Source organism: Balaenoptera acutorostrata, chromosome 15 (assembly GCF_949987535.1).
Source record: "Balaenoptera acutorostrata chromosome 15, mBalAcu1.1, whole genome shotgun sequence".
In the NCBI taxonomy this organism is placed as follows: domain Eukaryota; kingdom Metazoa; phylum Chordata; class Mammalia; order Artiodactyla; family Balaenopteridae; genus Balaenoptera; species Balaenoptera acutorostrata.
The window spans coordinates 64,539,463-64,551,865 of NC_080078.1; the positions used below are offsets into that span (position 1 = coordinate 64,539,463).

Below are 12,403 nucleotides of genomic sequence, written 5' to 3' on the forward strand. Positions count from 1 at the left end.
GGTTCTAGTCCTGATTCTTCCTCTAACTCACTGCGGGATCCTTGCAGGCCTTGTCACCTTTTCTGGGCATCATTTTTTCTCAGTTTCTAATGAGATGGGTTGGACTTCGGGATCTCCGAGAGTCCTTCAAGCCCCCTCTGCCTTTGATGCCAAGTATGTAACTCTCATTTGGTCAGGGTTTGGCAGGACATCCAGTGCCATGTGGTGCAGGGATGCTTACTGATAACCGTCCCTGTAGGAGGATGGGCTTCTTTGACATTGGTGGTGAACTTTGTAGTTTTGACTTTAGGTCTTTTCTTGCCCATACACAGGGCAGATGACAGGTGACCCCAGCAAAGCGACTAGTGGCTTGAGGGCCAGGTGTGGTTCTCCTGGCTGAGGGCACACTGAACATCTGAGCTTTATTCATGGGCACAGTGAGCAAGGAGCATCTGACTGATTGCTGGAGGTGGGCAAAGCAGGGCTCCCTCAGCTTCACCGGCTCCCTGCCCTCCAGTAGCTCTGCCGTGACCAAGCTGCTGAAGGTTCTTCCGAATTCTCACTTAGCGTTGCATTTGTGGGTAGGTGTCCCCTGGAGTGTGTTTGTGTTTTCTATGTAGTTCATGCTGAGAGTGGGAAAGAACCAGCGCTCTCCTCCTCTCCCAGCCCTTGGACCTTCTGCTGCATGAATTCAGATGTAGAATCTTGAGTCTTTGAAAGGACTCTAGACATCTTCATTCATTCAGTGAGAGGATATTACTGGACCCTCCTTCTCCCCAATGCCTGAATCTCAACGTATTAGTCGTTAGTGTACAGTTATGAGATCTTCGCATCTGTTGAGATGCCCTGGGCTGATGGCCTCTATTCTGAATGCCCCCAGATCAGGGCAGGCAAACTTGCCCTCCTCAGCAACTCTTCAAAGATAAGTCTTAAGTCTGCCTTTGCCGAGGAAAAAGGAATGTCCTACCTAGTTGTACCGAACTGATGCATTCTTTGAAAATGGTTTCTGTACCAGTCACTAACAGATGCCTTGCAGAAGGAGTTTCTGGTCCTGGGTGAATGTCTTTTCCACTGGTCTCTCTGCTTCTTAGGGTATCTCTTCTGTATTTTTTCTTCAAATAGCTGTTTAGAGTTTCTAATGAAGCAACTGTCTGGAGACCAATGTTTATTTCAACATGGTTGGAGTTGTTTTAGCTTCAGCTTTCAGAGCCAATAAAGCTGGTTATTAGATTCTGTAATTGCTGCTGTAATTACTCTCTTGGAACCAGCAAAGGCGTAATTAAATATGGAGATTCCAAGGACTATTTTTTTCCATCTAAAAGCAACCTTTTAAACTTCTGTTGGCCTGGGTTAGATTTCAGTTGTTAAAGCATTGTGTTTATGAATGATACAGCGGCGGGGGGGGGGGGGGGGGCGGTTGGCGGGTAGGGGGGTGGTGGCGGGTTCTTTGGCAGAAAAGGGATTTCTTTGGACACCTTCTTTGAATATTTGGTTTAGATGAACTCCTTGTTAACCCAGTACTTGTTTTTATTTTTTTTCCATTCCCCCCACCAGTTTTATTGAGATATAATTGACATATAACATTATATTATTTTTAGGTGTACAGCGTAATGATTTAACGTATGTATATATTGTGAAATGATTATCAAAATACATTCAGTTAACATGCATCACCTCACATGATGACATTTTTTTTAAACCTTGTATTGAGAACTCAGTTCTTGTTTTTTTAAACCAACCATCAGGAATTTGGAGAAGTGTAAGGCAAGATACTAAGAGCTAGCACATATTTTTGAAAAACATTGGGTCTGGCCCTTTAGGCTTTGGCTATATACAGAAGCAAATTTTTGTGGTCAGCAATAAGATAGGGATGGGGGCTGTTTACTTGAAGTGGAATGGTCTCCAGGAAGAGAGGCATTTTTACGCATTTAGCTTGCCCTAAGTTATACTTCACCAGTGTGCCACATGTTTGTAAGATACGGGGTGGTTCAAGGGCTCTGAATATGTTTACACATATTCTCGCAGCCCAAAGGCTGACCCCATGTCTAATTTCAGGGTTACTCTACTCATGAACCATGTATGGAAAGGGGGAAACGAATCACGTACCCTTTCACTTTGGGGTTCTCAACTAGCTGAGAAATACACACAGGATTTAGATTGGGGTAAACAAATGGACTGTCTCTGCCAGAAGCGGTCCTGGAGAGTTCACTGCAAGGAGGGGAAGAGACCATGTGAACCCTGCAGGCAGGAAGGGGAGCCCTGGAGGGCCAGGCTGTTCACTCAGAACCTTTTCCTCCCCTCAGACAGGGCACACCTCATGGCGAGCATACAGGGGGAAGGGTGGGCCCTTGCAAAAATTCCAGTTTTATGGACCAGGACGAATGCAGGGAAAGAATGCTGCCCAATGACTGTTTTAGCCAGTGTTTCAATGAGATGTTATCTTTTCTCCATTGAGTAAGAGGTACACAGGAGATAAAATATGGGTGTACCCCACATGAGGAGCCCTGCAGAGTATATGAAAAACTTAAAAAAACAGGTGAAATTGGAGATTCAGTTTAATATATATTTAGCACTTGCTGTGTACCAGTCATTGTGCTGGATGATGGTTTGTAAAGATGAATAATATAAACATTATTTCATTCATGGGGGACTCTTGCTTACCTCCCTGGTATGTTTGGGTGTTTGCTTCCAGATAATTTATTGCTTGGGGGATTTTAGCAGCGGGGTGTAGATCAGAGAAATGCCAGATTGGCATGCAAGGAGTCACTGCCAATTGAAAATGTACTCAAGCAAAAGTTAAAGCTGTTCTAAACCTATGATGTTAACAGGCAAGGAATGGTTTTAAAAATCAGAACATAGCTAACTGTATAAAATCAAGGCTCCTGCTACACTCAGGCCACTGAGAAGCAAGGCAAATGTCATCTTGTTGTTCGTTCTTGAGAACTGTCCCAGTGTCACTTGCCATCATCCCGAGCCCATGTGGGAAGAGCAGAGGCCTGGGGGTTTATTTATACAGACTAGTGGTTGAGCCTTCCCCTCCTCTCATAACAGCAGGATGAGCCACTCCACCTTTCTTTTTTTTTTTTAATTTGTTTATTTTATGTATTTACTTTTGACTGCGTTGGGTCTTGATTGCTGCTCGAGGGCTTTCTCTAGTTGCGGCTAGCGGGGGCTACTCTTCGTTGCAGTGCATGGGCTTCTCATTGCAGTGGCTTCTCTTGTTGCGGAGCATGGGCTCTAGGCATGTGGGCTTCAGTAGTTGCGGCGCGTGGGCTCAGTTAGTTGTGGCTCTCGGACTCTAGAGCACAGGCTTAGTAGTTGTGGCACACGGGTTTAGTTGCTCTGCGGCATGTGGGATCTTCCTAGACCAGGGCTCGAACCTGTGTCCCCTGCATTGGCAGGCGGATTCTTAACCACTGCGCCACCAGGGAAGTCCCCACTCCACCTTTCTGATCCCCAGTCTTGTTGGTGTGGATCTGGGATCTGTGCCCCTGGACCATGCGGGAGGATTGAATGAGGAGGCGGGCAAGACTGCAGCAGCCGCCCTGCTTGCTTATCATGCAGCTGGCACTCAGAACACCTATTGAATCTTGACTGGTGAACAAGTTGTTATAGGCTGGGCTATGCTGTGGGTGTTAGGGGAGGCTGAGGAGGACCTGGGAAAGGAGTAAGTGTGGGACATTGGCCTCAGAAGGCTTGAGAATCTCTTGTTGATTAGGGTGTGACTAAGTCGGTTTCTGTGGAAAAGCAACACAGTATCAGCGAAGTCAGGAGGAAGCAGCCCCAGGCCCTGAGCATTTGCATACCAGGACTCTCCCCGGATGCCTTCCCTGTGCCATGACGGTCAATGGCAAGGGGATTCGGAACTGGTGCTGGGGCTCCCGGAACCAGGCTTGTGGTGAGAATCCCAGTCCCTTGCCTCCCGTGGGGCCTTGCAGGCCACATTAAACCACGTGGAGGCTTTGTCCTGTGGGCAGAGGGAGCTGTTGTGGGTTCTTAAGCAAAGGAATGGCATGGTTGGATATGTACTCCCTCTTCTGTGATCCCACAGTTCCCTGGACGCTCCCTGCTGCACTGGATGGTGCCTCCAGGGCAGGATCCTGTCTTTTTCATTCATTGGGAGGCATAACAGTTAGCATGGCAGCCCATGGACTTTGGAGTTCCATACCTGGCTTAATCCCCTCTCTGCTGCCTACCACCTGGTAACCTGAGTTACAGAACCTCTCTGAACCTGTTTCCTCATCTGCTAAGAAGGGTGGTCATTTCTACCTTAAAGGGTCGCTGTTGTGAGGTACTTACCTGGCAGGCATGGCTTAATACTAGCAGAAGGTGAAGATGTTCAGTAAAGGGTCTCGGGGACCCCTGGGTGTGTCTGCAGGTTGGATTTTTTGGAGTCATAGGCCATCTGGCCATTCATACCAGAATGAGGGAGATAGCAGGTTGAATGGTTTTTCAGCTTTTAATGAGGCACATTTCATTGTTCTTCAGATTTTTAGCAGTGTTTCTTTAGCCTGCTTTATCCTTTGGCTGGAGGAATTTTCCTGGTGGTTTTTGTCTGCTGCTTTTATTTTTAAATTTATTTATTTATTTATTTCTGCATCAGGTCTTAATTGCTGCGCGCGAGCTTTCTCTAGTTATGGTGAGCAGGGGCTACTCTTCATTGTGGTGCACGGGCTTCATGGGCTTCTCATTGCGGTGGCTTCACTTGTTGCGGGGCACGGGCTCTAGAGTGCAGGCTCAGTAGTTGTGGCACACAGGCTTCGTTGCTCCGTGGCATGTGGGATCTTCCCAGCCCAGGGCTCGAACCCGTGTCCCCTGCATTCAGGGCAGGCGGATTCTTAACCACTGCACCACCAGGGAAGCCCTTGTCTGCTGCTTTTAAAGGAACTATGGACTGCTTACATGCAAGCCAAGGCCCTATTCCCTTGACAAATGATTCTCAGGGTGCTATCCTAGGCTAACAGGGAGTTTTAGTGGAAGGAGTACGTGACCTGTTCAGGTGACATATGGAGAAACCACAGCCCTGTTGGGGAGGTGATTGACTGTTGCCTACAGCCTGCAGGAGGGGGCTTTGGTATGGAGCTGGGGGGCACGAGTGCATGGGTGCATAAGTGTCTACATATGTATGTGAGGCTAGTGCTGTCCAGGCCAAGGCAGGTGCCGGCAGCCCATTCCTTCTGCTTGATTCTGTGCAGAGCCTCCTTCCTGGCTTTGATGCCCAGCTAAGATGTGTGCTAAAGATGCTTTTCAGTGTAAAGAGGGGAACTAAAATAGTAAGGGAAGGGAAGCCTGGGTTTTGACTCGGGAGGTGTGGTTTGGCCCTTGCTCTGCTACCAACTCATCTTGATCAAATTGCTTGCCCTGACTGAACCTTAAAACAAGATTATCTCCTATAGCCTTAACACACCAGGAGGCTGAGAGTGATGATAGCATTGATTTGACCAAATGGTCAGACTCTAGATTAGTCCCTGACAGGGAGTTCTGTCTTTATTTCACTTGTGCTGTGCTTTCTATGATAGGGAGCGCTATAGTTATCATCTTCAGGCATGGGGCTTTTTGCTTTTGTTGAATACATTTCCAGAAGGAAATTACTGGGTCAGAGGGCAGGAACAATATTATGGCTGTTGCTGTGTGTTGCCATGTTACTTTTCAGAAACATTATAACAATTTACAGTTGTCGTCTGTGTGTGAGATAGCATTTTAACCCCCAATGATCCAGTATTTGCTATAGTCGTTATTTATTATTTTGTAATTTAGTTGACATAAAATGATACTTCAAAGCTGCTTTATAATAATTAGAGCTGCTGGTTTTTTGGGTGTGCACTATGTTTAATGTTGTGTTAAGTGTTTCTGTTATGTTATCTCATTCACAGTGAACCTATCAGGGAGGCTAAGTAGCTCACCACGTCTGAGAGTTGGGGTTTGAACCTAAGGCAATTTGACTTCCAAGCACATTCTTTTTCTGGGTGCCCTCCATGCTTTGATTTGTGTGTGTGCGGTTACCAAAGAGTGTGAACTTTTGCTTATGTGCCTGGCTGCATTTTGAAGTCTGTGAATTTTGTATAATTTTCTTTTTTTTACAATTTATTTTTCGCTGTGTTGGGTCTTTGTTGCTGCGCACGGGCTTTTTTCAGTTGTGGCGAGAAGGGGCTACTCTTCGTTGTGGTGCACGGGCTTCTCATTGCAGTGGCTTCTCTTGTTGCAGAGCACGGGCTCTAGGCACACGGGCTTCAGTAGTTACAGCATGCGGGCTCAGTAGTTGCGGCACGTGGGCCCTAGAGTACACGGGCTTCAGTAGTTGTGGTGAGTGGGCTTAGTTGCTCTGTGGCATATGGGATCTTCCCGGACCAGGGATCGAACCCGTGTCCCCTGCATTGGCAGGTGGATTCTTAACCACTGTGCCACCAGGGAAGTCCCTTGTATAGTTTCCTTAGAAAACTGAATGTGCTTTTTGTGTAGGAGAGATTATTAGCCCTCTGTTATAGTGGAAGCAGAAACTGAAGTGCATCCATCACAGTTAGGGAGAAGACTCAGTGAACTCTAGGACATTGCCCTGTGTCTGGGCTCTCTGAAACCCTGTTTTCTTCCCCCTGTGCAGCTGCCCTCCAGGCACTGAAGCGCAAGAAGAGGTATGAAAAGCAGCTGGCACAGATCGATGGCACACTGTCAACCATCGAGTTCCAGCGAGAGGCCCTGGAGAATGCTAACACCAACACCGAGGTGCTCAAGAACATGGGCTATGCCGCCAAAGCCATGAAGGCTGCCCACGACAACATGTACGTGGCCACCCACTGGTGGAGGGGGGCACCCATGTGGAAGGGCAGTGCTGGCCCTGGAGTGCCTCAGTCCCGGGCCATGGCCTTGGGCAGACCCCTTGACTTATCCATTCAAGCACCTGAGTTTGTTTTAATTTGCATTCTTTTTTGGAACTCCTTCTAAAATGGATTATGTGCCCTGCTGCCCTAGGAAGCAGATCTCATGGAATGAAACAGTGTTTTCTGAGTAATTCAGGGTTATTGGGATGAATATAGAGTTTCAAGCCGGAAAGGTCCTTAGAAGGTTCTCTCACCCAAGCCTCTGATCATCAAGGTGGGGAAGTTTGTCCCAGGGAGGGGAGGTGACTTGCCCTGGGTTTGTGTAAACTTGGATAGAACTGGGATTAGAATCAATGCCCGTGACTTTCGCCTCATGCTGTCAGGGGTCCTGAAAAATGTGGTACATTTGAGGGCTTTAACTCCCTCTCTTCTTAGGTCTGTTTTTGATGGAATTTTCTGCCTCCCCCCTTGCTCTTGGGCTTTGGCTATCATGTTGACAGTGTTCTTGACCTCAGCATTCCTTCCTTTATGTGGCTACTTCTCATATACAGTGGCCTAAGAAACTAGATAACCGAGCTTGTTACATTTGTAATTAAAGGCCAGGGTAACACTAGGCTCCAAATGAGGACCTCTCCCAAACAGAACAAAATTCTGCATTTGTTTTAGTGCTTTGAACTTGGCATCGTATATTTGGAGGTGCTTGGAGCACTTTTTTGCTTCCTTTGGGTACTCAGCCGCGCTGTAGAACAGGGACTGGCCAAATGCAGCCTGTGGGCCTGCTGCCAATTTTTGTAAATAAAATTTTATTGAAACACAGTTGTGTCCATTAATACATATTGTCTGTGGCTGCTTTTGTGGCACATGGCAGGGTTGAATTTTTGTGACAGAGATCGTATGGCCCACAAATTCTAAAATATTTACTGTTTGGCCCTTTACAGAAAAAGTTTGCTGATCCCTGTTCTAGAAGTGTGGGATTGCAGGAAAAGTAGCCTTCAAATAACTGAGCTGTCGTCTGAGGGGATGTTCACTGGACTGAGCTTCCTGAGTGAGGCCCATGTCTGCTTCATGTCCATGTTCTCCAAGATGCCTGGCGCACAGCACGTCTCAGTGAATACTGTGCATGCCTTGAAGTATACATGTGTATATTACATTGATTAATTGTAAGTTTATATGATTGACAGTGTATAGAAAATAATTCTGCATTGTTTGCTTTTCCTTTGGGGCCTAGTAGAGGAGCCATATGTGGATCTGTGTAGATGGGAAGGGCCCGTCAAATGGCGTGGCTCTGTTTTATGATTTGTGATTTTACCTCCCCTGGTGCAGAGTTGCCCTTGGGCTTGAAGAGCTACTGGCCCAGGAGTTCAAGTCCCAGGGTCTCATCTAACGTGTTTACCAGCTTGCATGAGAGACCCTGACAATGGCACCTGACTCCGCCAAGCCTTATTTCCTTAGGGTGTTGGACTAGGCGATGTCTAAGGATGCTTCCATCTTCTTGATTCTGTGATCCTCTATTTTAAAGAGGAGGAGGAAGACAAAGTAAAGACAAAAAAGGAATTCCTCAGAGGGAGTAATTGTGGGGCTGGGGCTGGGCAGCAGATTGCGGGGAGCGGGGCTTCTGCTTCTGCCTCCCAGGCCCTCTTTACACAGACTGTCTGACATGACATCTGTCTGTTTCATTTAAAGGGACATCGATAAAGTTGATGAATTAATGCAGGACATTGCTGACCAGCAGGAACTTGCAGAAGAGATTTCAACAGCTATTTCAAAACCTGTAGGGTTTGGAGAAGAGTTTGACGAGGTGAGTGGTTTCATGCAGATCACACAGGCTTCACAGATGATTTCTGGGCTGCCTCTGATGTGCTCTTGAAGCCTCTCTGGCAAGGAATATGTAGTTTGGAAATCACCAGTTCTCGTCCCTCCAGAGACTTGAACATAGACATGGTATTAACCCTCCCTAATTCTGGGTTTTGAGGGCTGTTTTCACTGTTTGGGGAGCTTAGGTGGAGTAAAGGAACCTTTGTTGGGACCCCTCAGCAGACTTCAGGTCAGTATTGTTTTCAACAAGTAGTTACCTGCAACTTTCCGTGGTGAGTCCTGGGCTCAGAGCTGGGGCAGCTGAGGTCACCATGCCCTGGAGAAGTTTACAGGATTTGCCCTCAGACCACTCTGATGTGAGATAAAGGTGAAGCCAAAGAAGGAACATTTATACCTGATCCCCCCTGAAGGATCCATCTGGAACTTGGCCACCTACCAATTTCTGCTGTGGCAATTAGAACGTTGGGTCTGTTAGGTTTTTAAAATACAGTTACAGGCCCTGTACCTCATTCTGCCTTAGACTTGAGTCCACTGAAGGTCAGGCTGTCTTCATCAAACCTAATTCTTTGTGCTGATTCCCACTGTATAGCTGAGGAAACAGCCTGTGGCTCTTACCCTTGGCTCCCAGCACCAGGGTTTTCATGTTTTCAGACTGGAGTTTGAGGGACTAGTCAAGTTTATTTCAATTCAGCAGACATTCCTGAACATTCACTCAGTGCGCCCAGTTCTGAGATAAAGAAATGGGAATGATAAAATACAATCCCTTTTCTCAGGATGCTCACAGCCTGGTGCAGGGACCCCAGATGTAGACAGCGATAATAGCTCGTAGTGTGTTACGTTCACCAGTAGAAGTATGTTTAGGATGTTTGAGTCACAGAGTGTGGACCTGGAGTTCATCTCCCCTCTGACCTTCTCAGAGGGGCTGTGGGGCTTTTAAAAAATGAGCCATCCCCTGAGCCATCAGCTAAGAGGTACCCCTGGAGGGGCTGGGATTCCCAGGTTGTCTCTCATTTTTGTGTTTGCTTTTACCAGGATGAGCTCATGGCAGAATTAGAAGAACTAGAACAGGAGGAACTAGACAAGAATTTGCTGGAAATCAGTGGACCGGAAACAGTCCCTCTACCAAATGTTCCCTCTATATCCCTACCATCAAAACCCAGTGAGTACTTCTTAGCCACAGTCATGACATACCCATGACCCACGTGGTGGGTAATCTTGTGGTTGGTTGGCTTCAGTTTGGGTCCTGAGTTGCCCAGAGTTGAGAACCAGATAGGATCTGTTGTGACAGCTCTAAAGACAGTGTCACCTGCTCTTTCCTAGTTTCTCTGTAGAGCAGGGTTTCTTAACCTTGGCACTGTTGACATAGCCAGACCGTTCTTTGGGTGGGGCTGGGAGGGGGCCCTGTCCCGTGCTCTGTGGATGTCTAGCAGCACCCATGGCCTCTACCCACTAGATGCCAGTAGCATCCCCCTCCCCAAGTTTTGACAACCAAAAATGTCACCGGCTTTTGCCAGATGTTGGGGGGTGGGGCGGGTCACAGCCAGTTGAGAACCATTATTGTAGAATGACTTTCCCTGTGTCACCAAACAAGGGGAGAGTTTGACAGCTCTTGCTCCCCATCTAGTACCCTGTGCTGTGCACACCTGTAAAAGCCGGGGCCTCAGAGGTTGCCACGGTAGGAAGGAAACAGCTTTGGCTTTTTTAGAAACCTGGTTCTATAAAACCTTCACTTCCTTCTTCCTTGCCCACACCCCCCGCCGCCCCGCACTGTTTCACCCTTGGGTAGAAGTATTCCACACAGAGCTTCTAGAAAAGGTGAAGCTGCTTGATTTGGCATGGAGGGAGAGGCCAGGGAGCGGGGTGTGACCAGGTGTGTCACCTCACTCTTCCACAGATCAAGGGGAAGTGGCCCCTCTAGTCGAGTCCGCTGCCCGGGATGGGGTGTGGGCAGAGGGGGTCCGGAGGCTGTCCAGCAAGCTGCCGGCAGTGTATAGAGGTGGCTCAAGCCCTTGAGGTGGAAGGGGGTGGCGGGCGGGGATTAGAGCTCTTCCGGGGTCCTTCCCGCTCTCCCCCACCTTGCATGCTCTGGGACTGAGGCCACGCATGGAGCCTGATGGACTCTCAGTGTAGAGTTCTCCCCGCTTTGTCTGGCTCCGGTGTGGGGGGAGGGGAGGTGCTGGGGAAGGTGTGCCTGGTTATCTGGAGTTGCATGTTGCAGCTTTTAGGCGCAGAGAAGCAGTCTGCTGATAGCCTGGAGGTGAGGCTGGCTGCAGGGGCGGGGCTGTTCTGTAGACCGCAGTGTAGCGCAGCCCTGGCATCCAGCCAGAGTGTGTGGCGAACACCGCAGCCAGCCTTCCTAAACTAAACAGCTTTTCCTCTCTTCACACAGCCAAGAAGAAGGAAGAGGAAGACGACGACATGAAGGAATTGGAGAGCTGGGCTGGATCCATTTAACTGGTCCAGCGCGGGCTGGGCCCAGACAGACTCTGGTGGCCTGCGAGGCGGGCAGGCACGTGCGTGTGTGGGGCAGGCAGGCCGTGGTGCAGGCAGGTTCCATCGCTCTCGAATCTCCCTGCAAAGCAGTAGGGCTGCATCACTGCTCACTCTGCATAGCATGGTCTGCACCCAGTGGTACGGGTTGGGGGGAGGGGGGTGGGGGGCTGGGAGGTGCCTGCTGTTTATAATGTTGAATTTCTGTAAAATAAACTGTATTTGCAAATCCAACATTGAGCTTCTGGACTACGCTAACTCCACTGCTGAGCCTCAATGGAAAGGGTCGACCGTTTGCAGTTGAAATGATCTGAAAATGCAGCCTCTGTCCTTTTATGTCAGCTGACTTGTCGCACATCTCTTTGTAAGACTTGTATGGTACTGACAAAAGAGTCATTTTTTTAAAGCCATAGGCTTTTCCTTGTCCTTGGTTGTAATAATGCATCTGATTTTGGTTTCCTCAAGAGCTGTATTTCTGTCCATCACGTGTGTACGGGCCCCTGTGTTTCCCACTCTGTCCCACTCCTCTCTCCCACTCGCCTGGTCTTTTTGGAGTTTGTGACACTGATTTGAAATGGCTGGTGTTCTTTTGAGAGCGTGTGAGATTGTTAGAGTTAAATTCCAGCTATACATTTTTCTAACATAGCTCTAAGGTCCTTGTTGCTGTTTGTGATAACTGAGAGATAACTCATTGGAAACATGTGCATACATTTATATTCAGATGAAGTTATGGTTTGCACCGTCTATTAAATATCTTGATTAATTTTCATACTTTGCCATTGTGTTTAATCAGTCTGTCGTTTGCTTTGGGGGTTGGCCCTTTCCAGGCCGGCGTGGTATCCAGTGGAGTCTGTAGAAACATGGAAAACCTTGAGCATGATGTGTATCAACAATTTGAACTAAGAGCAGAGTGTGTCTTACTAGAAATGTGTTTAGGTTCCAGAAGCCATGGATCTGTGACCTTCACCTTGCTTGGGGACCCTCTGGGCATAGTTCAGGAGTGAGTTGGTTCTTGTGTGGCTCCAGGGTCTTCCCTAGTTCTCCGTCAGCATCCATGGGCAATGCCAGCAGGACAACAGACCCTCCACCTGTTGGAAACACTGGTGTGCCCACTGACTAGGCCCATCTGGTGCCTTTCCTGTGGGGTGGAAGCGTAGGGCAGTGACTGAGAATCTAGCTCACAAGTCCTAGTCTCAGGTCTGCTGTGACTTGCCCTGTGACCTTGACCCGGCCTCTTCCACTGTCTCTAGTTTTCTTTAGTCTTATACTACCTTAAGAATCTGATGAACACTGGGGACCCTCTC

General features: G+C 48.1%; 1 protein-coding gene across 1 annotated transcript in view; it reads left to right on the forward strand.

Annotated features, from left to right (window-relative positions):
• Window positions 1–11,868, forward strand: part of CHMP4B (charged multivesicular body protein 4B) — a 46,766-nt gene extending 34,898 nt beyond the window's left edge. Inside the window, exons 2-5 of the mRNA XM_007193268.2 lie at window positions 6,578–6,755; window positions 8,478–8,592; window positions 9,642–9,768; window positions 10,999–11,868. Coding sequence (XP_007193330.2) covers window positions 6,578–6,755; window positions 8,478–8,592; window positions 9,642–9,768; window positions 10,999–11,063 — 485 coding nt within the window. The 3' untranslated portion in view covers window positions 11,064–11,868. The remainder of the gene's footprint in view (window positions 1–6,577; window positions 6,756–8,477; window positions 8,593–9,641; window positions 9,769–10,998) is intronic.
• The last annotated feature ends 535 nt before the right edge of the window (window positions 11,869–12,403 follow it).